The sequence below is a fragment of the Myxine glutinosa genome, chromosome 13 (assembly GCF_964187855.1).
Source record: "Myxine glutinosa chromosome 13, kmMyxGlut1.1, whole genome shotgun sequence".
Taxonomy (NCBI): domain Eukaryota; kingdom Metazoa; phylum Chordata; class Myxini; order Myxiniformes; family Myxinidae; genus Myxine; species Myxine glutinosa.
Window position 1 is genome coordinate 86,883,589 of NC_136273.1, and position 27,692 is coordinate 86,911,280.

At 44.0% G+C, this 27,692-nt stretch overlaps 1 protein-coding gene across 1 annotated transcript in view; it reads left to right on the plus strand.

The window, feature by feature from the left end:
* Positions 1–1,330: 1,330 nt before the first annotated feature.
* LOC137439092 (prostaglandin G/H synthase 2) overlaps positions 1,331–27,692 on the plus strand; it is a 28,669-nt gene continuing 2,307 nt past the window's right edge. The window contains exons 1-9 of the mRNA XM_068134789.2: positions 1,331–1,848; positions 15,137–15,193; positions 15,304–15,429; positions 20,266–20,409; positions 21,788–21,931; positions 22,451–22,632; positions 26,355–26,438; positions 26,617–26,863; positions 27,234–27,520. Of these exons, the coding sequence (XP_067990890.2) occupies positions 1,833–1,848; positions 15,137–15,193; positions 15,304–15,429; positions 20,266–20,409; positions 21,788–21,931; positions 22,451–22,632; positions 26,355–26,438; positions 26,617–26,863; positions 27,234–27,520 (1,287 nt within the window). The 5' untranslated portion in view covers positions 1,331–1,832. The remainder of the gene's footprint in view (positions 1,849–15,136; positions 15,194–15,303; positions 15,430–20,265; positions 20,410–21,787; positions 21,932–22,450; positions 22,633–26,354; positions 26,439–26,616; positions 26,864–27,233; positions 27,521–27,692) is intronic.

Consider the following 27,692-nt stretch of genomic DNA (forward strand, 5'->3'; position numbering starts at 1 on the left):
GATGCAGACACACACTCTTACGATGTCTCTCCGAAAAGACCGACTGGACAACCCTCCCATCTACTTTCTGAATAATCCTCTCCAAGAAGTTCTGTCACTCAAGCTTTTGGGTCTCACTATCTGCCATGATCTTTCCTGGGAAAACCACATTTCCAAGCTGGCCTCCAAAGCCAGTCGCCGACTGGGCATCCTCCGTCGTGCGAAGTCCTTCCTTGGCACACCTGAGCTCCTCACCACATACAAGGCTTTCATCCGCAGCTCAATGGAATACTGCTCTCCCCTCTGGGCTGGTGCTCCTGCTTCACACCTAGCCCGTCTTCACGCTGTTGAAACCAAAGCATTCAGAATCATTGGAATCTCCCGCGATGAAGCTAACTCCAAGGGCCTCTCACTCACTCACCGCAGGCAGGTTGGTGGTCTTTCCGTCTTCTACCGACTCCTCTCTGGCCTTGCCCCCCCCAGCTCTCTCTGGGCTCTGTCCCGCAAATATTCCTACAGGTCGCACAAGATCTGCCTGCAACCCTCTTATGGTTAAACTGCCAAATTCAAGACTCTCTGCTCACCTTCACTCCTTCATTCCTCTTTTCTCCCACCTCTGGAACAAACTCCCTCACTCTCTTCAATCCCACTCCACCCTCCAGGTCTTCCAAACAGCTGTTCACCACCATCTCTTATCTTCCCCCATCCAAAACCTTGATCTTTTCTATCCCCGATAATTTCACCCCAATTCCACTTTTTGAAATACCAACTTCTGTCCTGGAAGTCCTTGGTGTCCTTGTGTTTTATACTTCTCCCACCCCCCCTTCCCACGCCTCCTCCCCCCAAGCCCTCTCCCTCCCACACATCTCCCTGCTCTCAAGTGTTTGCGTGCTTCCCATTCTCTTGTCTTCCGCTCCCTCTTTTTATATGTTTTGTTTGTCTGGTTGATTTGTTTGTGAAGTAAATGTCAGCTCTTTCACGAGCCTCGATTCAGTAAACAAAAAAAAAGATTTAAAAACAAAGTGACGGCAAAACAGGGTGCTCCCATTGAGATCTGAACACAGCAGTCGGTATACATCTTTCAAATGACACTTAGACGTTATGGGACGACATGTATTAGATAATTAGACAAATCAATATTCCTATAATGGTGAGAGCGAGAAATCGGCCATGGACAGGCTGAGCCACTCAAAGCGATAACACAGAATAAATAGATTTTTAAACAATGGAAAAATATGCGCGAGAGGCGAATAAATGACAAATCGTTTCGACAAATTAATTTAAAAAAAATTCTCTGCAACTTTCATCAAGTTCCTGATATGTGCTGGGAAATGTGAAGATTGAGCCACGTGACATCAGCACCATTCCAATGGCGACAGGAACCAGAGCATGATGGCAGCTTTGGAAGGTTCCTACGTTCGGGTAGGAGTTCATCAACAAGCCGAGGATGACGAGGTGGAGCACCAAAGACTCCCTCCCTCCACCTTCCTCCCATCTTCTTCATGCTCCTCCTCCCATCTCAGTTTGAATCCCTCCTCCGGGTTTTGGCTTCGTTCCGAGGACATGCGCGTTTAGAACGGCGTTCCCAAGACCAGGACGACGTTAACCCTTTTGCACAGTCTGTCCTTTTTTGAGTGGTGTTCCTGCCCTGCGAAGACCACTCTTGCACCTTCGGTCCATTGTCTGCGCGCACTCACCTTTTTGGGGTCGCATAAGGATTTCCCTCCTGCTGGACCTCCTCCTGCTTTCAGTATCCTCGCTCCAAAGCTTCACACACATCCCCACTCCCCGGAATATTGGCATCCTCCTCTTTTCCCCCAAACCTCGAAGGGATCCACGCCAGATCGAGGGACATGAAGTCCTGTACAGGTAGGCCTATTTACCATTCCTTCATGTCAACTCGTATATCATGAAGTGCATGTGCGGTTTCTTACTTTATATGCTTCATGGTACTACGGTAGACCTCCATCCATCCATCTGTCATCCACTGCATCCCTCTTTCACCCACTGCACATCTCACACCATTTGCTCATTCACGACCCATCTCACAGATCCTCTTCATCATCTCATCCACATTTTCTTTCTGGAGTTCTCCGGACATTATCGTTGTCAAATGATCTTCTTTGTTATTCTTTCTTTAGCTCAACACGAAAATAATGTGGGAATTACTATTCCTAGCTACTACGTTAACGGCCACCACTATTCCTAGCTACTACGTTAACGTCCACCACTATTCGTAGCTACTACGTTAACGGCCACCACTATTCCTAGCTACTACGTTAACGGCCACCACTATTCCTAGCTACTACGTTAACGGTCACCACTATTCCTAGCTACTACGTTAACGGCCACCACTATTCCTAGCTACTACGTTAACGGCCACCACTATTCCTAGCTACTACGTTAACGGCCACCACTATTCCTAGCTACTACGTTAACGGCCACCACTATTCCTAGCTACTACGTTAACGGTCACCACTATTCCTAGCTACTACGTTAACGTCCACCACTATTCCTAGCTACTACGTTAACGTCCACCACTATTCCTAGCTACTACGTTAACGGCCACCACTATTCCTAGCTACTACGTTAACGGCCACCACTATTCCTAGCTACTACGTTAACGGCCACCACTATTCCTAGCGACTACGTTAACGGCCACCACTATTCCTAGCTACTACGTTAACGGCCACCACTATTCCTAGCTACTACGTTAACGGCCACCACTATTCCTAGCTACTACGTTAACGGCCACCACTATTCCTAGCTACTACGTTAACGGCCACCACTATTCCTAGCTACTACGTTAACGGCCACCACTATTCCTAGCTACTACGTTAACGGCCACCACTATTCCTAGCTACTACGTTAACGGCCACCACTATTCCTAGCTACTACGTTAACGGCCACCACTATTCCTAGCTACTACGTTAACGGCCACCACTATTCCTAGCTACTACGTTAACGGCCACCACTATTCCTAGCTACTACGTTAACGACCACCACTATTCCTAGCTACTACGTTAACGGTCACCACTATTCCTAGCTACTACGTTAACGGCCACCACTATTCCTAGCTACTACGTTAACGGCCACCACTATTCCTAGCTACTACGTTAACGGCCACCACTATTCCTAGCTACTACGTTAACGGCCACCACTATTCCTAGCTACTACGTTAACGTCCACCACTATTCCTAGCTACTACGTTAACGGCCACCACTATTCCTAGCTACTACGTTAACGGCCACCACTATTCCTAGCTTCTTGAAGGTTAGACTGGGAAAGGTTTCTGGTCCTAGTCATTCACGAACCAGTTGGCCAGCCCCGACTTTTCAACTGAAGGTATTTTGGGCAGGAATTTCCATTTTGACTACAAGTTGATACAGAGTTGCTGCACTTACCTGTCTGCAGTCTTGTCTGGGTTAGATTCCCTAACAGCACTGTACCCACCCTCGGATGCACGTTAAGCCGGGTGTCCTGACTGCTACCATTAGTTAGCATGGGCGTTAACTAATTGTAGATATCACGGTGTCTTTCACGAAGAGAGCCGGCACGGTGAACAAATTACAAATCCCTGCTCTAATCACCTGAACAGTCGTACGGCAGGTCCAGCCAGCCGGTTCATTACATTTTTGGGACAAAAATGTTCCCTGGCTGACCGAACAAGGTGGCTAGAATTGGAGCCGTTAAAGAAGTTGTAGTAGCAGTTACACCAGTAGGAGTAGTAGTAGTTACTTACACCAGTAGGAGCAGTAGTAGTTACACCAGTAGGAGCAGTAGTAGTAGTTACACCAGTAGGAGCAGTAGTAGTAGTTACACCAGTAGGAGTAGTAGTAGTTACACCAGTAGGAGCAGTAGTAGTAGTTACACCAGTAAGAGTAGTAGTAGTTACACCAGTAGGAGTAGTAGTAGTAGTTACACCAGTAGGAGTAGTAGTAGTTACACCAGTAGGAGCAGTAGTAGTAGTTACACCAGTAAGAGTAGTAGTTACACCAGTAGGAGTAGTAGTAGTTACACCAGTAAGAGTAGTAGTAGTTACACCAATAGGAGTAGTAGTAGTTACACCAGTAGGAGTAGTAGTAGTTTACACTAGTAGGAGTAGTAGTAGTTACACCAGTAGGAGTAGTAGTAGTTTACACTAGTAGGAGTAGTAGTAGTTTACACTAGTAGGAGTAGTAGTAGTTACACCAGTAGGAGTAGTAGTAGTTACACCAGTAGGAGTAGTAGTAGTTACACCAGTAGGAGTAGTAGTAGTAGTGCTTTTGTTGGAAAGACAATAGAGGTTTGCGCTCAGGACTCAGGAAAGTTCAGGCAAACGTAAGTTTCCTGTTTAATGTCGCTGAACTTCCTCATCTCTGCAAGTCCATGGTTTGAACTGCAGTAGACAAGGTCGAGCATTTTAAAGAGAAAGCACTACCAAGACAGATGGAGAGTTAAAAGAACACCAAAAACCCAAAATGACACCTTTAAACAAATAATACCAAAGTACCTTGTGGGGAAACTCTACAAAGTGCATTATTTATTGTCCAGATTCTATAAAACTCCCGATAGACCGGGAATATTGTGCCAGAATGTGCCACCTCAAACTCCGAAGTGATCTGTGAACGTAACAAAGTTCCCAGGCATAGAAAACGACACGGTACGACATTGCTTTCAATTTTGCACTTTATAGTTTTATCGATTGCAAGTTTTGCAGATGCCAAAACAAAGTTAACCAAGAGATCCCGTGATCGACTCTCTTTCTTCACCGGGTGACCAGAAATAAAAAGTGTTGGGGAGAAATGAAGCCAAAAACGCAAGAGCAGGTTTTTCACCAGCAAAACCACTTGTTGAAGACGCGGACATTGCAGGTATATGTGATAAATGGTTTCTGCTTGCCCGCAGAAGCAACATCCACGAGGAGTGTTTGTGAAGTGTTGCAGGAGAACTCCAGAACTTAGTGCCCCATGAAGCAACCTCCAACTTAGGTCCCTAAACCACCCTTGGTGTTGGGCAGAGATAAAGAGATTCCCAACTTGGATGGATGGGCACAGGAGGCAGAAGAACCTCATGCCATGGAGTGTCCACGCAATTTGCGACCACAACAAAGTGGAGTGAGTGGATTACTCGTCCATATATTTCCTTCCTTGATGTGTCACAGAAGGACACCCCAGCCATGCCAGGGACCTTGCTCATATTATGCGTAGGTGGCGCAAGGAAAAGATCGCATCCATGCGGTTTCATTGTAAAAGCCACGGAAGTATGAGGGCAAACCTGCATAGTTTCCTCACCTTCGTAAGGCTTCTCCAGGTAATCCAGGCAATCAGGAGGCAGTGAATTTTTAAACTCTTGGAGTTTCCGAAAAGGAACTCTTATTGTCTGCAGGTCTACCTTTGCTGCAAGTTCCTCTGGTGAGAGAATGTCATTCTTCCCATCCTTTAGGAGATCGCCCACTGTGGATATATTTTTCAACAAGAGTTTTCTCCTTACACTGATGGAAGCTAGCAGTGCGGCTTGCAGTAGAGGGTTCAAGAAAAGCGGCTCTTCCAGCAGGTCTTTCCCTGGGCGGGGACCGCTTGTTCTGTTCATTTCAATTGTATACCAGTCCTTCAGCATTTCCTCATAAAAAGAAGGCAATGGGTCACTGGAAATGTTTTTGCAGTTGATCTTATGATAATTCAACAAATGTCCGCCTGTCTGTCTGTCTGTCCGTTCGAAGGTTCCGCAACATCGGCTGAACCGATCGCAACGATATTTTGGGTGGGTAATCCTGGGATCTCCAGGAGTAAAATAGGCTATTTAGTTTTTCCAATTTCAGCTTTGGCCTCCAGCATTCTCAGGTTTGGACTCCTGCATAACATTCGCTTTCGCATAACGTTCATTGTGACGATGTTTTCATTGTGACGATGTTGTTTTCCCGGGTGCCGCACAAATGGCTGCACCGATTGCTGCACCGATCGGACTCGGTGACCTCGGACAAAGACCTTTTATAAGGACACGGGTTGAATCCCTGCTTGAGAGAATTCCAACCCCCTCCCCGCCATCACGACCGTCTTTCCAACTTACAATCCCACAAGATATGCGGAAAGGACGATCCAAAACCAATATAAACATCATTAAACATCATTCGTATATAAACATCATTAAAAATAAATAATGACCTCGGCCAAAGTTCAAATGACGTTTAATCTCTACGTGAGAGAATTCCACATAGCTATTTGGGCGGTGAATACGCTAACAGATCGCTGTCTCCATCGATCTTGCCAAGGCCGTAACAGCTATCGGCTCAAAATCCTTTTAACTGTTGATTTGGTAGTTTTTGCAATGAAGGAAACACGTATCGGGAGTACATACGACACAGCTGCACACCAGTCTCGGAAGCAGTCCAAGGATTACCGATCTGGTGAACAAGGACGTGACACAGCTGCACACCAGTCTCGGTGTGTCTCGGAGGCACACCAACAACTTCACCAAAATCTGATCTTTTACCTTTTCATTTGGGCCTCACAATTGAACCCCGCCCGTAGGGCGGGTACCGTTGCTTGTACTGAAAATTTTCCTTTTATACCCTAGGCCGAGCACTTTCGTGAAAAAGTACGATGCCAGCGTGCACCACTGTGGTGTTGGGTTCGCATAAATGTATCGTTTAATTGCCTACAGCCTGAAGGTGTAAAAGTGGCTTCGAAGGCAGGGAAAGCCCTGTCCACCATCAGCAAGAGGCACACTCAGGATTCCCAGAGATACCCAAAATAAAAGTTTAAAGTTGTATCACTCTTTTTGAAACGCCCTGTATATGTGCATTTCTTCTTTGGATTTATTTGTTCAACCAAACTTGTCTCTCAACTCATCCTGTTCACGTTGTGACGGTGGCACATGGCAGCTAAGGTGATCCCATTGATATAGCAATTGGCCCACAGTTAAAATCATGGTCATGTGACTGTCACTTGACTGCTTACTGACACGATACTCGCTTGGACCGGGAACTTCATCTGTACGGTAACGCGGCTCTGGACGTGGGATCCGGCAATATGTTCGGAGGAAGAGGGGCTATTGTGGTCGCTTAGCGACTTGCCATACTCGGGTCGGAGTTATCCAGCGACCGTTTCAATATTATGGTGCAGGCAAAGTAATGGAAATGACACAACATACAGTATGATGTCACAAGTGCTTCCACCAGCAACAAATGGGAGAAATAAAAGGTGGTACAACTTGCAAAGGTGGGAGAAAGTCACATTAATTTTTTCAATGTGTGATTGACTGATGATCCCAGTTTACTGTTTAACTTTACTGAGTTTGGGTGTCCTTGATGACGTCACATCATGAACAATATTTATAACGGAGAGAAGATCAGATTTATCCCTCGATCAAAGTGACTGCGCAGTGGCATATGCCGCACATAGGTCATCAGGAATAAGGTAAATCCACAAATTAATCATTTTGGATTTTAAAACATGGATTTGAGCGAGTGATCTGTTGTCTTTTGTGAACACATTTAAGAGGTGAGAGAGAAGGTTTCTTCAACAACAAAATAACCAAATATTTATTCTTCCTCTTCTTTTGAATGCAGCACATGACTGTGGGCAGCATCATTTCCTGAAGGCACAGCAATCACTTTAGGTTAGAGCAGGTGTAATTTGTTTCGTGGTGCCGGCGACAGCTCACCTAATGTGCGAAGGACACCGTTTCATCTTTAACATCCACAAACTAATGCTGGAGGACGGGACGCCCGGTTTAACATCCATCCGAGGGACGGCAAACACACTGATGAATCACCCTACCTGGAAATCACACCAGGTTGACAGTTTATCGTTGGGCTGATTTATCAAAGGTCGGATAGGTCGGAGGCCTCTAGGCTTTCCTGCCAACACAATTTCCTTCTCTTTTGCTTTATCGAAGACCCAAAAGAAGGAGATGTATCATGGAATAGAAAACCTAAACTCCAACTACAAAGGAGCATTCAGCATAAGATTATTCAATTTTATGTTATTTATTAAATAGCTTAACTTTGTGTTTACTTGGCAACAGGGCCTAAGGTTTGTGTTGCCAAGCGTCCCTTGGCAACACAAACATGTGGAAAATCACCCGGACATTCCACAAAGAGCAACTTGTAGCTGGGACCAGAGGATAAAAAAATAGAAAGCACTGCCATGTGTCCCAATTGTGGAGAGGTCTAACCCAGGTCCTGGGCCCGTGGCGATTGCTAAATTCGGTGGAGCCTTTTGTCTTTATACTGGAGCACAAGGCCAGTCCTGTTTCCTCCGCAAACAATGGAAGCCTAGAGCAGCCAACTTGCAGAACATTATGATGACAATATCCGTTCCATTCACTTTCCAGAGTTACGCTGTTGGCGAAGACGTCACGTGGCTGAGAAAACACTCCGTACTTTGTGGAACTGGTGCTGATTTCCAAGTAGACCCTAAGTTGAGAGCTAGCTTCATCCGTTTTTTTGTGTCCCAAATACAATGTCGGTTTCTTCATTAATTTTTTCCTTGCTTATTGACCACTGACTTGATAATTCCAGAACGTTAGCCAAAAATAAATGTCCATCCAATTGGAAAATCACGGTTTTTTCATAATATAAAGCTGTGAATCTGCATCATGGGTTTCAGAACAATCAGCCGGGCGATAAGGGAGCAAAAATTTAAAAAATACAACAAGTTATCGGATGGACGGACGGACGGACAGACATCCGGACATCACGACCCATTTTGGAAGTTAATCCCTTTGAGAGTCGAGATATCTGTAATAATAAGTGAAACCCAGCCTGAGAAACACAAGGATGCCAGTTTATAGTTGGGCTGAGATGCGAACCCAGGACAGACAACTTAGACGTGAGTGTCTTAGAATAAATGATGAAGTTGCCGGAGGCATAAAATCACATTTCTGATCCACTTGAGTGACTTTGCATGTATACGGTATGTGATAGATGCTCTATTCAGTTATACTGGATTGAGAATTGGTTCTACATTGCTGTAAAGATCGATTTGCTTAACTTATTCACACATATTAAACAACATGCTTAATTGTAACGATGTTCGAGCACAAGTTGTAACATATACTTTAGACTACTCAGATGAAATACCTCACTCCATACTCAACATATATCCTTTATTGTTCTTATTTTTAAAACTAGCAACGGTACCCGCCCTATGGGCGGGGCTTCAATTGGGATGCCCAAATTAAAAGGCTAAATATCAGAAATTGAAGGCTTTTTTTCTTTTAAACGATTTATGTAAACATCCGTTAAATCTCGATCGGTGCAGCCGTTTGTGCGGCATCTGGGAAAATAACGTCATGCGGGAGCAAGTATCAGCAGGATGTGGCAGTGTGGGAGTCCACGTTTCTGATCCGCCTTCATGCCGAAGTAGCCCACCACTTCTCCAAGCATTCCACTCTTCAGATCCGCCATGACAGATTTAAGCTTCATACTGAAGACGCGTGCAGTTAGGACTCCCGATGTCGTATGTACTCCCAATACGTGTTTCCTTCATTGTAAAAACTACCAAATCAACAGTTAAAAGGATTTTGAGCCGATAGGTGTTACAGCCTTAGCAAGATCGATGGAGACAGCGATATGTTAGCGTATCCACCGCCCAAATAGCTATGGGGAATTCTCTCATGTAGAGATTAAACGTCGTTTGAACTTTGTCCGAGGTCATTATCTACTTTTAATGATGTTTATATTGGTTTTGGGTCGTCCTTTCCGCATATCTCATGGGATTGTGAGTTGCAGAGACGGCCGTGATGGCGGGGAGGGGGTTGGAATTCTCTCAAGCAGGGATTCAACCCGTGTCCTTATAAAAGGTCTTTGTCCGAGGTCACCAAGTCCGATCGGTGCAGCTGTGCAGCGATTGGTGCAGCCGTTGTGCGGCACCCAGGGAAACAACATCGTCACAATGAAAACATCGTCACAATGAACGTTATGCAAACGCGAATGTTATGCGGGAGTCCAAACTTGAGAATGCTGGAGACTAAAGCTGAAATTGGGAAAACTAAGTAGCCTATTTTACTCCTGGAGATCCCAGGATTATCCACCCAAAATATCGTTGCGATCGGTTCAGCCGATTTTGCGGTACCTTCGAACGGACAGACAGACAGACGGACAGACAGACGGACGGTCATTTGGTGAATTATACTAAGATTGCAGGCCTTATTTATTGTTACAGCTGTGGCCCATTCCGGTTATCGGGTTCGAATCCCGCGCGTGGGTGCGAAAACAATCACAGCTGCCAGCTAAGATCACAGCCCTGAGCAAGTTCCAGGGCCTGTTTGGTACATTACAATAGTCGTCAAGACTATGAAATGAACCCGAAGAAGTGAGTTAGGCACTTGCAATCTTTATAATCCGGCCGAGCAATCATTGGTCATGAGTGTGGTCATGAGGTAAAAAAATATTGTCATCAATAAACGAATTAACCCCTACTTTATACGCGTCCTCGAAAGAAACATAGACGAACAGCACACTGTTTAACTATTCCTAACTTATGAGCAGCTCTTTCATTCATTCAACAAATACAGTACAGGGATATACACAACAATGTCAGGAGGTTGTGTTCAAATAAGTTGGTGTTTAAAGCTGTGCACTAGTTCTGAATCATAGATCGGCGTGTCAACAGCTCATTCTCAATGTAACAGCGACTGCTCAATCAGGCGTTACTTGATGAAAAACTCTGCTCCATCTCAGCGTTCTCAAAAGCTCTTTGCTCTGGTGATCTCAGGCCTTTTCAACTCTCCATACTCCTGTGTTAAAAGCTCTGCACACTCCATTCTCAGCTCTGGACACTCGGCCATTCTCCACAAAGCTCTTTCTCCTCTCCGATCTCCTCAAATCTCTTTCTCCGCTGGCGTATGACATACAGAGTGGCCACAAAGTCCCTATGGATAATAGTGCGTCCTCGTTCGTGACTTATTTGTTTTCCAGGTATGGCTTCAGCATGACTGACACCAGTGAGTACACGATAGAAGAGAGACTGATTACTTGTTTTTGCGTTCACGACCGCGCATGAGAAAAAGCAAGTTTTGAAGACCGAAGCACAAGATTTTCGCAGAGGTTCGATAAGCCAGATCCTGTGTGTGACACAATGCGGGCATGGGAGAAGAAGGCTTTTTCAACAAGGATTGTCCTTGATTTAAAGCGTCCTGGTCGTCCAGCATCACGTCAACTCCATGTGGACATTATTGAAGCATCCTGCTCGAGGTCCCCACTGAAATCATCTCGAAAAAGATCTTCTGAGTTAGACATTCCACACTCAACAGTCCAAAAAGTAATGAAAAATAATCTGGGATTGAAGCCATTTAAGCCTGGATGTGTTAATGAGCTTTCCGATAGAGACTTGAACAAAAATTCTACAAATACAGAAGAACATGGAGAAAAATTCAAATTTGTGTGGAGAATGGAGAGGAGCATACAGATAAATTCTAACTAAATCTTAACTGCGTGCATAGGGACTTTGTGGCCATTCTGTACATTCTACTCTCTTGGCGCCCTGAGCTGCAAGCCTCTTGTGTGTCCTCTTTGTAAGGAGAACAAACAAACAACAGAGTAAAGAACAGAAAAACACAGCCAGAGGTTCGATGTGGGGCATAAAACAGTAAGGCAAGGAAACAAACATCTCTCTGCACGTTACAGCAAAGCATATGTTGTTACACTTATTCCAAACAAATATTAAGGACATAACTGAACTAGACTAAACAGTTTTTATTAACCCCAAAGGATCATTCCCACAACAATACATACAAATAAAAACATACAACTTGAATCTAAATGTGATATTAATCATTTGTTATGGTAATATATGTACGGCGCCTTCAGAAAGTATTGTTGCGGATCTCCCGAAGCCCGTTCCCGTTACAAAGGGGGGATTAAACCCCTTTTTCCCCCCTGGGTCTTCGGGTCTGCGAGGCCGAATTGCCACTTCCGGGCAAACGTGAAAAGGGTATCGGGACAAATTCGCACGTACCTTTAACCCACACTGCCACGAAAGCGGGGATCGAGCCTCGCACAAGCCATGCTTAATCGAGTACGCCCGAGCGGTATGCGTATCACGTGACTCGTGCTGTTACTTTTATTGGAACCCGATTCGAGCGGTTTTATTCATACCATGCGAAGCCAATGGATGGAAGGGACAGGACGGTCAAATCAGAGGAAGAACACAATTTATTTACAATGTACAATGATTTAGAATGAAGGAAAGGGGGACACAGAGCAGAAGCTTAACCAGTTTAACTTATTACCCAGACACAGGGCCCACTCACCCACATGGGGAAATGGAGGAGAAGAGGCTTGCGCGCCAAGCGCGCTCTGCCGTCAGTTGCTCCGGGACAGCTCACCGGGCGTAGCCCTCGGATGTTCGCGGCACGTATCAGGCGAAGGCAGGAAGGAGGAAATCGCGCGTCTGTGGCCCGGCGCGGGTCGTCCTCTCGAGCGCGCGATTAATACAGCGCAGAGTGCAGGGCACGGGGAAAGTTTGTGTACAATCGGCAATTCAATTTGTTCGTCCTGCAGCTCCACTCGCGTTCTCAAGCTCAACCCAACTCACTCTCCCGGGGAACTGTAAATCGTCTCACAGGGAACTGTAACTTGCACACGACTCTGACCGACCTCAACTGCCGTCTTACTCAACTCTTTCTCAACCCATCTCATGGGCTGCGCGACTCATCTCTTCTCATCTCAACTGAGGTGGGGGAGCTCGGAGCAGGGTTATATGGCCCCGCCCCGGCCCGACTCGAATGTTCCAAACCCCGCCTCTGGTCGTCGTGGTTAGCCACTCCCCTCGAGCCCTGATTGGCGGCTAGTGCTTACCGACCACTCCTCCTGCCGCGCCTCCCTTCGGCCTCGGTAGACTTGTTCAGGCCTGCCGCGTGGCATTTCAGCGCCAAAACCAAACCAAAGCACCAAAGCAAAGCGCCAAAAGAACACCTAAGCTCACTGGCCTACTCAACGCAAACTAAACACAGGAAAGGACTACGCTTACATTCACTAATAAATAACTGAACTATCGTGAGGCTTCATGTTGTGGTGCATCTACCTATGAGGGGGAATTAACCTTTATTCCAAAACCGCAACAGTATTCATACCCCTTGACTTTTTCACATTTTGTTGTGTTACAGCCTGAATTTAAAATGGATTAAATGAAAAAGATTGTCACTGATCTACATAAAATACCCCATAATGACAAAGTGAAAACATGTTGTGAGACATTCTTACAAATTAATTGAAAATGAAATACAGAAATATCTAATTTACATAAGTATTCAGCCTCCTGAGTCAATACTTCGTAGAAGCGCCTTTGGCAGTGATTACAGCTTCGAATCTTCTTGGGTATGTCTGTATTAGTTTTACACATCTGGATTTGGGGAGTTTCTCCAATTCGTACTTGCAGATTTGCTCAAGCTCTGTCAAGTTGGATGGGGAGTGTCGGTGAACAGCAATCTTCAAGTCTCTGTATGATTGGGGTCATTGTCCTGTTGGAACGTAAAACTTTGCCACAGTCTAAGGTCTTTTGCACTCTGAAGCAGGTTTTCCTCAAGGATTTGCCTGTATTTGGCTGCATTCGTTGTTCCCTCTATCCGTACAAGTCTTCCAGTCCCTGTCGCTGAAAAGCATCCCCATAGCATGATGCTGCCACCATAATGCTTCACGGTCTGGATGGTGTTAGATGGGTGATGAGCTGGGCTTATTTCCGCCATACGTAGGCCAAATAGGCCATTCCGGCCGAAGAGTTCAATTTTAATCTCATCAGACGACAGAATATTTTGCCTCATGCTCTCAGTCTTTAACGTTCGTTTTTGCAAATTCCAGGCATGCTGTCAGGTGCCTTTTCCTAAGGAGTAGCTTCTGCGGCCACTCCCATAAAGCCTAGATTTGTGCTGTAAAGACTGTTATCCTTCTGGTAGGTTCTCCCATCTCAGCCATGGTACTCTGTAGGTCTGTCAGAGTGGTAATTGTGTTCTTGGTCACCTCCCCGACCAAGGTCCTTCTTGTCCGGTGGCTCAGTTTGGTCGGACGGCCAGCTCTAGGAAGAGTCTGGGTAGTTCCATATTCTTTCCATTTCCTAATGATTGAGCTCACTGTGCTCTTCGGAACTTTAAGCACACTAAGAATTGTTTTATGCCCTTCCGCTTTTCTATGCCTCCTCACAATTCTATCTCCGAGTTATATGAACAGCTCCTTGGACTTCATGGTGGAGTTTCTGCTCTGACATGCACTGTCAACTGAGGGACCTTATATAGAAAGGTATGTTTCTTTCTAAATCATGTCCAATCAATTAAATTGACCACAGGTGGACTCTATTCAAGTTGTTGAGACATCTCAAGGATGATCAAAGGAAAATGGATGCACCTGAACTCAATTTGAAGTGTCATAGCAAAGGGGTTGAATACTTATTGACTTTAGACATTTCAGCTTTTAATTTTTCAATTAATTTGAGTGTACATTCAAGTCTTGTGCCATTCCAGTTGTCACCTTTGAACATCAGGCCACAAACAGGTCAGTTTGGCATAACATTTGCCGCAAAGGCCTTGGCCACTTTGAATGTGGTAAACTTTCTATCGTGCGACAGCGGAGACATGAAAGCAAAACCTGCCAACGTCCATCTCCGCAAGGACCAGTCTACATATCTGCGATGTTTGTGATAAATGCTGTGAATCACGCAGCCATCGCACAACGACTATACAGCCATCGCACAACGCTTAGTGAGTTCGCCAAAGAAGGGAAGAGATTCGTGAAAACGACGACTCCCACCATCAATTTGAAGATTTCAAAAAAAAAAAATTCCACTTTGATGAGTGGCAAAAAAATCTCAATTTCATGCATTTTGAATTCAGGCTATAACACAACAAAATGTGAAAAAAGTCAAGGGGTCTGAATACTTTCTGAAGGCACTGTATATTTAGGGGGTCAATATAACTGGGCTGGAAGGGGTTTGGGGCCTTCCAAGCTGATCTGAAACTTTAAATCCCTACTTCCCCTCTCTACCACAGCCTGATCCTACAAAAAGAACAACTCTTCCTTCCAAAGATCACAAATGAGTGATGACCTCATCAGTAACTGTAATTTTCATCACATCTGTAACTGTAATCAGTAACTGTCAGACAATAGCTTAGAATGTAGGTGTATTACTTATGGGATGTAATTTTTTTTGTACTGACCAGCTTAACACGTTTGATGCTTCAGGTGTGATCCTCCACATCCTGCTTCTGCTTCTCACCACCGTGCTGCTTTCAACCTCAGGTGCGTTCACCGGGGAAGGCAAATGTATCAAATGAAGGTAAAAACAAGTCTTTGCCATGAACAAATGTTTTTTCATTCATATGCTCCTCTCAATCTATCATCTGACACAGGAAATGCCGACGACCCTTGTTGTCAATTCCCCTGTCACCACCGAGGCGTCTGCTTGTCATCGAGTGAAGACCTCTATGAATGTGACTGCACTCGAACCGGCTATGGTGGACCGACCTGCAAAGAACGTGGGCATCATCATGGCACCTGACACTCCACCGCAATTAAACCATCAGCATGTAATACTTCCTGTTTGGTCCTGAGCTACCAATTAAGATGTGACTCTCAATCATGTGACCAAGCCCGGTGTAGTCTTAACGGTTAAGGTAGCTGCCTAAAGCTGTTTGGGTCTTGAGTTTGAGCCCTTGTTGAATTAACAACAGGTGGGTTGACTCAGCCTATCATCGTTCCCACGTCGGTAAAATGAGTACTGGCTTATTGGTAACAGGCGGCACAGCGGTGCTCCCAGCAATGATGCAACAAGCAGCCACAGGTTGCATACGAAATAATAATAATAATCATAGGACCAGGTGCATGCAGCGTTTTAATCCGTATTCATCATATATCAAGTACAGCAAGGGATGGTGTGACCACATCTTCAACAAGGGCAATCATGTGCAGGCAAGATAGCCAGCTTATTACCTCTTCTTCACGTGTATGCATTTATATGTAGCACCATCCATAACAAAAATAGGGGCAATACACCTGGGTGCTCACCTGGTAGAATAAAGCCGTATACTACACTGACTAAAGGTATTTTAAACAGTATCAAGGTATTTTAAACCAATTTAAATGGTCGCTAGGAGACAGTGCAGGATGTACAATCTAACTCACGGAATCATAAGACTCTAAACAAATGAAAAACACCTATTTTGGGGGCAACTCCCCACCCTCCCCCAGTAGACGCCATTAAACCCCGATTTTTTTTAATGCCGTGAACAAACTTTGGTACATCACGGGTGGTGAAGGTTGTGGTCAATTTTCATCGAAATTGTGTGTGTAGTTTCTGAGAAGAGAGAAAAGCCAAGTTTGGTCACGATCCCATCAATAGTTTCGGAGAAGTATTTTTTTTTTTGGATACTAGATCGAGGTTCGTGTAAGAGCTAACATTAATCACAAAAAGACAAACGGACACATAAAACATATGTTAAAGGGAGCAAGAGACAAGATGGAGAGAGAGAGGGAAGCACACAAGTACAACAGCAGAGAGCAGGGACATCGGGAGATCTGTGGGAGGGAGAGGGCTTGGGGGAAGGAGGCATGGGAAGGGTGGGGGGGATTGGGAGAAGTATAAAACATGTGGACACTGCAAGGACTTCCAGGAAAGAAGTTGGAATTTTAAAAAAGTGGATTTGGGGTGAAATTAACGGGGGTAGAAAAGATCAAGGTTTTGGATGGGGGAAGATATGAGATGGTGGTGAACAGCTGTTTCAAAGACCTGGAGGGAGGAGTGGGATTGAAGGGAGTGGGGGAGTTTGTTCCAAAGGCGGGAGAAAAGGGGAATGAAGGAGTGAAGGTGAGCAGAGAGTCTTGATTTTGGCAGTTTAACCATAAGAGGGTTGCAGGCAGATCTTGTGCGTTGTTGCAGGCAGATCGTTGCAAGTTGTTTCATCCCAGCGCTGCGTTCCACATCAGCTAAAATCAGTGGTTTTAAACTTTAGTCTAATCCAGAGCTAGGATTTTATATGGTTCAAATAAGGTTACTAATTGCAAATGTTACTTTTCATTAACCATTGGTATGCAAGATCTTGTACCACACCACTCTTATCTAACACCTCATTGCTAGAATACAGGTTCTCGCAGTTAGTTAGTTACCTGCATCCAGCAACAATAGGAGTCAACGTTGACACGATGTGTTAAGCAATGAGCCTGTCCAGACACAAATCAAATTTCCTGCCTAAATTATAATCATAACAATAAAGATATACAGAGCTCGATACTTGCAAAATACACCCCTACCCAAAATAAAAAGTTGCCATGGATACATCAAATTGTTCATTTCATTAAGATTAAAGTTGACAATATTAATCAAACCTTGGGTCAATTGGATTAAAATTAATGATTTTTCAGATTAAAATCTATGATATTAGAAGTTTGACCTTGACTTGACCTTTGACCTTAAAATAGTTAGTTTCCCAATTCAGTGAGGTACTGTGCAATTGCTGTTGTACACCGCACCTTTCCTATGCCATCTCCAGGCATTGCAAAACGTCATTGCCGGACACCGAAGGGGGCTCGGCAATGACGCACGCTGAAAGGGAGTACTCAGTTTTCACTCTGGTTGTTTGTTTTCTTGTTTGTTTGTTTGTTTATCCGGGCGATATCTCAGCCATCCTTTGAGCTCGGAAGCTGAAATTTCGGCACAGTAGTGAGCAAGTACTTTGTCAAAAGCGCTATTTTTTGTTTTTTGATTAATCAATGAATTGAGGAGTTATTTAATTATTAGCGATTAATTAAGTACTTATTTAATTAATCAAATTTCCTTTCTCTTCTGACCATTAACTCAGGCACCTTTTGAGTTAGGAAGCTGATATTTGGACATGCCAATGACCAGGTGATTTGGCTGCAAAGGATATTTTTGATTTATTAATTAATCAATTAATCAATTAATCGATTAATTATTTAATTGTTCGATTAATGACTAAAAATTCTTTTTTTTAAGTTACAGATTCTGATGAAATGGTGGTGCTTTATGTGTTCTATGACCGAATTGATTAATAATTTAATTTTTTAATGATTATTATTTATTTATTTTCATTATTAATCATTTATTTAGCCTGGTGTTGGGCTAGCGGCTAGGGTGCCAGCTTAGGATCCGAGGATCCTGGGTTCGAATCCCGGTCGATCGCTGAATCAACGCCAGGGGGGTTGACTCAGCCTGTCATCCTTCCGAGGTCGGCAAATTGAGTACCAGTTCACTGGTAATTCCCTGTTTGTCGTAAAAAGGCGACAAAAAGGGTTGGCGGCAGGAAGGGCATCCGGCCGTAAAACATTGCTTCAAAAAGGGGACCAAAAAACAACAACAACCACGGTCCCCGAAAAAGGCCAACCCCTGCTTGCGGGGAAAAATGGCCTCTAAAGGTTTTTTTTTTTTTTTAATCATTTATTTAATTTCTTTCTCATTTGGCCAATATCTCAGGCACCTTTTGAGCTGGGAAGCTAATATTTGGACATGACAGTGACCAAGTGATGTGGCTGTCAAGGATATTTTTGATTTATTGATTAATCATTTAATCGATTATTTATTTATTGATTAATTGATTAATTATTTATTGATTAATCAATTAATTATTTAATTTTTTATTAATGACTTATTTAATTACATTTCTAAAAGATACATCTTCGGATGAAGCACTAGTGGTTTATTTATGCTATTAGCCAATTGATTAAGAAAATATTTTGTGATAATCTTTTATTGATTTTAATTATACAATTAATCAATCAATTTGTGTACACCTCTCCCTCCCAATGGAGCCTCTATGAGCTGCACTGCGGTATTGCCGGGCGCCCCGGCAATGCCGCGCTGTAGGTATTTAATTATTTGGCATGGGGCGGTGTACTTTGAATGTATCTGTACTTGTTTAAATTTCAAATCAATCGGCTGAAAACTGATGATTTTTCATATGAAATTGTATGATTTTGAAAATTTGACCTTGAGGTGGCCTTTGACCTTTTGACCCCAAAAATAGTTAGTTTCCCAATGTAGTGACTCAATATGCAAATGCTGTTCAATTTTCAAGTTTTTCGGATAAAAAATGACAATTTTAGAAATTTCGACCTCAACATGACCTTTGACCTCAAAATCAATCGGTTTCTTCCTTATGACCAACTCTACCATCTGGTGAAGTTTCGTGAAGATGAGTTTAAAATTGTGACCTGTAGGCGATTGACCGAGAGACAGAATAACGTACAAGACCACCCAATATACAATCTTTGATCTTCACAAGTAATAATTGTATTTATATGGCGCCTTTTACCAATGGATACAAGGCACTAATTAATAATTATATAACACTGAGTGTCATGTACCGACCGGTACCTGGTCCCCAAAAATCCCAATTACAGATTAGGGTGCCTTTTTATGGAGTGTGTTGTTAAGTGAGAGGGTGAATTGTCACTAAACCTCTCAATATTTCTCTTTCCATTCCAAAAACTGCACGATATTGGTTCACGAGTTATCAAACAGAGTGACCACGATATTCGTCATGGGTGTGTGTCTGTCTGTCTGTGTCTGTCTGTCTGTCCGCAGCATAACTACCCGATGATATCATCCGATCTTGATGAAACTTGGGTGGGAGGTTCATATCATGATCTAGTTGTGTCCTGCCTAGAGTGGGCGTATTGCGCCCATTGTGGGCGGAGCCACGCCCGAAAAAGATGTCTTTTTAGGGGGTAATCGAGTTCAAGCTACATCTTCGCCGTGGGGTTTGGTGGAATCTGACAGGGGTTTCGGTATTTGGTTAGGCCAATGTCACGTGTTTAGCCCCACGGAGCTCGATTTTTCATTTTCGCCCCAAGGTCAAGGTCACAAGGTCACGAAATTGAGAAAAGTCGATTCCTGATGGTTTTATTACATTGTTCGCTTCCTGATAGGGTGAAATGTCGTACATGTTTTTATATTATCACATACATCATGAAATACAAGTTTTCCAACTAATTTCAGAATCTTCGACCTTTGACCTTTGAAGCTCACAAAGGTCAAATTTTCAAAGTTGTCGGAATCGAACCGAATTTTCGGTATTGTGTAGCTAACTAACCTCATAACTGATTATACATTGTTTTCTATCTCATTTCAAGGTCAGTAACCTTCGTTTTGACATTTCAAGGTCACAAAGGTCAAATTTTCAAAGTTGTCGGAATCGAACCAAATTTTCGGTATTGTGTAGCTAACTAGTCTCATAACAGATAATACATTCCTATTTATATATTTTCAATGGCGGTTTTGACCTTTGTCATTGAATACCGCTCGCTCGTGAACCATCGTCATCTCCTGACTTGTCATTTACTTATCATCTCTGTTCCAGCGGAATTTCTGACTCGACTTCAAAACTGGTTGAGGCCTAGTCCTGAACAACTCCACAGGCTTCTCACTGGCCTACCCTGGCTTTGGGACATCGTCAACCGTATTAGGCCTCTTCGCAATTTCTTAATGCATGCTGTTCTCATGAGTGAGTCCTTCTTCTTTATACTTTGTATATTTGTAGTTCGATGTTTATCAAATATTTTATTTTACATTTAAATGTTTAAAACTTTTTCTAATCATCCTATCGCCATTTGCACAAAGCATTGTGCAGATACAAATTACAAATTTAGCTATTGCCGGGACCCTGGCCAAATTCCAAATTCCTGCTTTGACCTACAGGGGGCACTGCATCAGTGGTACAGCTGTGCCCACCGGAAAATTATGATACCCACAGCCTTGTGCTGCATACGATAGAAGATGCAAATGTTGTTCATGAAGGCCATCGGTGAAGGACTAAAAGGGAAGCACAACAACAGTAAGGAACAAGAAAAAGAGCAATCAGAGATTGCAAACCTTCGCCAGGATGTATTTCCAGTGGTTTTTAAGGCTTTTGTGTTAAAACAAATATGGCGGCCGAACCACGTGACTGATGACGTCATGATTATTTTTTTTCTAAACTAATTTATTCCTAGATTATGCTCAAGAAATTTCATCTTGATCGATGAAGTTTTGTACTTGTCGAATTATAACGTCATAATGGAGGCACCTATGACATCATCATTAACATATTTTATTCCCCATGGAGAGTTCTTTACAATGAGCCATGTGTCAATTTTTTCGATTCAGCACTTTCGGAGATATAGAGGTGCAAAGTTTTTCGATTTTTCCATGATGGCGGCCGAACCACGTGACCGATGACGTCATAATTATCATTAAAATGTTTTACAGGTGGAGTTGCACCTATGTTGAAAATTTCCTGTCAATCGGACCAACATTTGCAGAGAAAATCATATATATTCTGTGCGGACAAACAAACAGACGAACAGACAAACAAACGGACTCAAATGCAATACCCTCTCCTCTGGCGAGGGTAACAAGGACATCGGGAGATCTGTGGAAGAGAGAGAGGGCTAGGGCGGGGTACACGGGATAAACAAGATGGACCGAACAGGGGTTTTCAGGAAAGAAAACAGGGAAATTGAAGGAGGTGGGTTTCGGGTGGATTAATGGGGTAGAAAAGATCAAGGTTTTGGATGGGGGGTGATATGAGATTCCAATGATTCTAAAATCCTTGGATTCAACAGCGGGAAGCCGAGCTAGGTGTGAGGCAGGAGCACCAGCCCAGAGGGGAGAGCAGTATTCCATCAAACTGTGGATGAAAGCTTTGTAGGTGGTGAGGAGCTCAGTGGTGCATATGTGGTGGCTTTTGCGGTGTAGGCTTATCTGTTGTCTGACATTACCATGGTGAAAGGTATGTGTAAAGTTGTTGTTGGGGGCAGGTTTGTGACATTTAGCGATTGGTTCTACAGATCCTGGAGGATCCAATTCAAGGATAACAAATCCGATCCTTTTTGCCTCCACAGAGAGAGCAGGCTTGGTGGAGGATCCTCCCGCATACAACAGTGATTTCACATACAAAGCATGGCCTGTAGTTGCTAACAAAAGCTACTACGGCCTTGCCCTACCTCCAGTGCCACTCAACTGCCCAACTCCAATGGGAACAAAAGGTGGTCATCGCAAGTTCAACACATCGTGTTTCTGTTGTGATCGTGTTTCGTTCTCACCAGCTGAACCTGGTCCTTATTCAATGAGATGGAGGTTCATTCTGGTGTTGCTCAAGGGGTGAAAGTTTTTTTTACAGAGTGCTTGACCTATTAATGAACTACTGATGTTTTGCCAACGTTTTGCCATTTACTTCCATGTTGGTTGAACTCCCCAAGAAGACGTTCCAAACGCTACACAAATATGGCAAAAATTTGACTCCTCCATTCCCCCTCATATTATCTATACCTGCCCCGTCCCTCACATCTCTAACAAAACCTCTCTCCCTACTTGGCCTTACCCTCCTTTCTCTCTCCTATCATCCTCCCTTCTCTTCCTTTTCTCCATTTTGGATTTTCTTTAAAAAAAAAAGAATTGAAAAAAATGTCCCCGTACCTGCGTATAACACCTTCACTTCAAGTTTCATGCAAAAAACATCAATATCGGACCATGGAAATGATAATGTGGTCCTGCCTGGCTCTCAGGTCCCAAGCGTCTTCCAGATGCATCTCTCCTGGCGGAACGGCTTCTTCTACGGAAGAAGTTCATTCCAAACCCAAGAGGGTCAAACATGCTTTTCGCCTTCTTCGCTCAGCACTTCACTCATCAGTTCTTCCACACAGACATGCAACGGGGACCTGGTTTTACAAAAGCGCTGGGACATGGGGTGAGTGATGGAGGAAAACCGAGATGGAAATGAAAATTATTGAGGACAGATAGATCAAACATTTTTTTAATGCCTCCACTGACGAAGTCGATGGAGGCATTATGTTTTCAGGTTGTCCGTCCATCCGTCTGTCCGTCCGTCCATCCATGATAGGTTTTCGTTACCGTGGTAACTTGAGAACGGCTGAAGGGATCTTGGTCAAACTTGGTGCAGGTATTATAACGAGGTGAAGATGAACTGATTAGATTTTGGGGTCACGAGGTCAAAGGCCAAAGGTCAGAGGTCATGTTAGGTAAAAATCCCGTTACCGCGATAACTTGTGAACGAGTGATGGGATTCTGACCAAATTTGGTACAATTATGTAGAATGGTGTAAAGATGAAGTGATTAGATTTTGGGGGCAAGAGATCAAAGGTCAAAGTCCGTAATAGGTCTATAACTTGAGAACGGCTGAAATGATCTAATTCAAAGTTGGTGCAGGTATGTAGAAGTCAGGAGACGACGATGGTTCACGAGCGAGCGGTAATCAATGACAAAGGACGGACTATAACCGAAACAGGCCCGGAAATGTCAAAACGAAGGTTACTGACCTTGAAATGAGATAGAAAATAATGTATAATCAGTTATGAGGTTAGTTAGCTACACAATACCGAAAATTCGGTTCGATTCCGACAACTTTGAAAATTTGACCTTTGTGACCTTCAAAGGTCAAAGGTCGAAGATTCTGAAATTTGTTGGAAAACTTGTATTTCATGATGTATGTGATAATATAAGATCATGTACGACATTTCACCCTATCAGGAAGCGAACAATGTAATAAAACCATCAAAAATCGACTTTTCTAAATTTCGTGACCTTGTGACCTTGACCTTGGGGCGAAAATAAAAAATCGAGCTCCGTGGGGCTAGAAACATGACATTGGCCTAACCAAATACCGAACCCCTTGTCAGATTCCACCAACTCCCTCGGAGAAGATGTAGCTTGAACTCGATTATTCCCGAAAAAGACATCTTTTTCGGGCGTGGCTCCGCCCACAATGGGCGCAATACGCCCATTCTAGGCAGGACACAACTAGATCATGATATCAACCTCCCACACAAGTTTCATCAAGATCGGATGATATCATCGGGTAGTTATGCTGCGGACAGACAGACACACAGACAGACGCACACACATGACGAATATAGTGGTCACTAGATAACTCGTGAACTAATAATGATGTAAAAATTAACTGATTAGATATTGGGGTCAAGAGGTCAAAGGCAAAAGGTCAGAGGTCATGTCAGGTAAAAATGTGATAACTTGTGAACAGCTAAAGGGATCTAATTCAAACTTGGTACAGGTGTGTATCATGATGGAAGAATGAACTGATTAAATTTTGAGGTCATGAGGTCAATAGGCAGAGGTCATGTCAGGTAAAAATGTGATAACTTGAGAACAGCTGAATGGATTTAAATCAAACTTGATACAAGTATTATAATGATATAATAATGTGGGTGGAGGCATATCAGTCGAAGTCGTGATGTGGAAGAATGTTGTTCTAGTTTGTATTTTCTTTTAACGGTTTTCGATAGGGAAGATGTCCAATACAAATCGTGTACTTTGGGATTTACATTTTCAGATGCTTTCCAGGTTTCTCTACAAGATTGAGACTCATGGGAGAGTGGCAAATGCAACTAACAGAGGGACTACTTTTTTATGTAGCACAAGGCTGTTGGGTAGCATCGTAGGCTGAAGGTGCGGCTGTGCCGGTAATCCAATGTCCTTTTTCAGACGGGACGCCCAACTAATGCCGGCAGATGGGACGCCCGGTTTAACGTGCATCTAAAGTACGGCACACACATTGATGAATCACCCTGGCTGTGAAACAGCAGGATGACGGGTTATAGCTGGATATAGGTTCAAACCCAGACTAGACGGTGTAAATGAGAGTGTGCGTCCCTCAAGGCCTTCCTGCCAACCTACAAAGGGACAGTTGGTGCCACATTTGGACACAGTTAGCAAGGGGATGAACGAGCAGGAAAAAAAGAGGGAGAGGATAGGAGGAAACACAGTGACATACAAGTAAATGGTTGGTTTAGTCTGGTCAATGGGGGTATAAATGATTGCAGGTAGAGATGGGGGTGACATGCGATGGTGGTGCTCTGCCTACTTGAAGCCCTGCAAGGAAGAGTGGGATAGAACGAATGAGGGAAGTTAAATATTGTCGCGTTCCTGGGGTGAACACCCCTGGGGACGGATTAGCCGAACGAGCTTAACACTCTGAGGCGTTCAGTCAATGATGGCGGACCTACTTTATACGGGCTGGGGAGAGCAGCGGGGGTTAGCAAAGCTCTTACCTTCACCTGTCCCACTGGACGTCTTCGAACCTGCAATAATCAACTTAACCGACATGGATTTAAAATGTACAAATAAAAATGTTTAATAAAAATAAAGGCCAGCAAACAAGAAAATGCATGATAAAATATTCCCAACAGAGGGACCCTCCACACGGACTCGAATACAGACAAGGGGAAAAAGAACTGAAAGTAACAAAATGTCGTGTGCATGTACTTCGCCATGGTCCCCTTGTTTGTCCCGGATCGTCACAGGCCCTCTGTCCTTGCACAGGAAAACACAGGCCTCCGTGCACAGTTCGCTCCTTTAGCCGCTGAGCGCAAAGCGAGCAGGCCGCGCCCGTCCACACGCCGTCTGCCCCACACAGCACCCAGACTACGCACCGACGTCTCTCCGGGTCACTCAGCACGGCCCTCAGCCGTCATAAAACTATTGGCCAAGCGCACCAGAGTCCACAAGCCGCGACCGCCCCTCCTCACGATCGTCGAAACCTCCAATGTCCCGAGTGCAAGAGCGCTATAAAATGTGACTGCATGGCAGTAATTCCCAATGCAAGAGAACCAATAATTGACCGTTTGTTATGGAAAACCAACCCGGACAGAGAGACAAAATGTCGGGACACGACCGTTCGCTATCAAAGCCAGGACCCAAAGAGACAAGAGAGAGAAGAGAAGAAGAGACAGAAAATGTTGGAATACAGCCTTTTGTCTTCAAGGCTCTTAGTCATCCAACGTCACCCATGCCTGCTCCAACCAGCGGACGCCACCACATCACTCTATCGCCGACCTGACCAATTGCCTTTGGGGCGTGGTCTCATCGCCACTTGCCGGCCTTTGTGATCACCAGGTCGGTCGTATCAACGGTAGTTTCCTGCTTCCGGTATCAATGTCCTGCTTCCGGTTGTTTTATTTAATGTTATTAATTATGCCGATTGTTTGGCTATGTGTGTTTGCTGCATTGTCATAAGGTACAGAGGGGAAATAACAGAGGCAATTACATACAGGGGATTTACCATAAATCCCTAACTAATTAACATAACCCCACTCCTCGTCATGGGAACAATGATACACTCTTACACGACGTACGGTCTAACAGATCCCGACTTATGGTACATGGGGTTTCTTCTTCTTCATCGCGACATTCGGAGCATGGTTATCTATACACTTCTACCTGCACTATGGTATTTCATTGTCTACCCCCCACAAACGTAACAATATTCATCAATATATAGAAATATACTTCATCATCCAATTCAATTTATTGTTTATCAACAACTTTTTGTTTACTGAACTAACCAAGCACTTGACCTTTTTCAGGTGAAGGAAGTGACGCAGTACCTGTGGTTGCTTAAAAGAATTATAACTGGTCGACTTGCGTGTTTCCCAGGTTGATCTGAACCATATATATGGAGATTCACTGGAGAGGCAGCAGGAATTAAGGTTACTCCAACATGGAAAGCTCAAGTTCCAGGTGAAGAGCTTTGGGGAAGTGGAGTGTCCATGTATCTGCTTTGGCTTTCTGTGTAGAGGGTACCTACCAATGGTCTCGCCATGGTAAAATTCAATGTGCATTAATTGTAGCAAGACGTAGTAGTACAGATTCTTGGAATATCGTTGCATTTGGTAGATGCACCGCATTTTGCAAACAGATGGTCGATGGTGAGGAATTCCCACCATCCGTGCTGGAAGCTCGGGTCGACATGGCATATCCAGATGGCATCCCGCCGGCCTCGCGATTGGCCGTGGGACATCCGCTATATGGGTACATCCCGATTCTGTTGGTCTGGTCTACACTATGGCTACGGGAACACAACCGTGTGTGCGACATACTGCGTGCGCGACACTCAGCTTGGGATGATGAGCAGCTGTTCCAGACAGCACGCCTCGTGCTTACTGGTGAGATCTGGTTGCGAGATTTGGAAATATGGTCTAGGTCAGTTCTGGTCTTCCCTTTATACTTCCTCAAAAACTCTTTGTCAACTTGTCTTCAGCTTCTCTTCCTTCCTTCTTTAGCTCTTTTCCAATACTGTACCTGCTTCTTTGGCTACCTTAATTTTCACAGGTAACTTGGGCATGATTGTGATTTAGTTTTGAGAACCTTGAATTTGTATTGCAGAAGTTTTGGGTGCAAATCTTGCTGATGGCAGCAATAGGATGGATTTAAATTGCAATATTTTGAAAATTGAGCAAATCCTTACAAAATGGTTATTCAACGTGTTCCCTCTTCTCACTCATTGTCCTCTTCATCATCCCACTTGCTCTCCAGCTGAAACCCTCAAGATAGTCATTGAGGACTATGTGCAGCATCTCAGCGGCTACAACTTCCGCCTGCTCTTTGACCCCACATTGCTCTTTTCAGAGCCATTCCAGTACACAAACCGCATCTATGCAGAGTTTAACCACTTGTACCACTGGCATGGCCTAATGCCTGACCACCTGGAACTACCAGGGGGCCGTGTTCCACTCACCAGCTTTGCTCTCAACACCACCGTCGTTTACAAAAATGGCTTTCGGCTTATTCTCGAGAGTCTGATATCACAGAGGGCTGGCAAGGTGGGCAATATTTCTGTCTTCATTTGTTTGCTTTCGGTGCTCGAATCTTGCATTTGGGTAAAAAAAAATCAATCAATTCAAAAGGAAAATACTATTGACATCACAAATACATTTTTGGGGGTCAGAACTTGATCATAACTTGAGACTGAAAAATAGACTTGACCTTTTTATT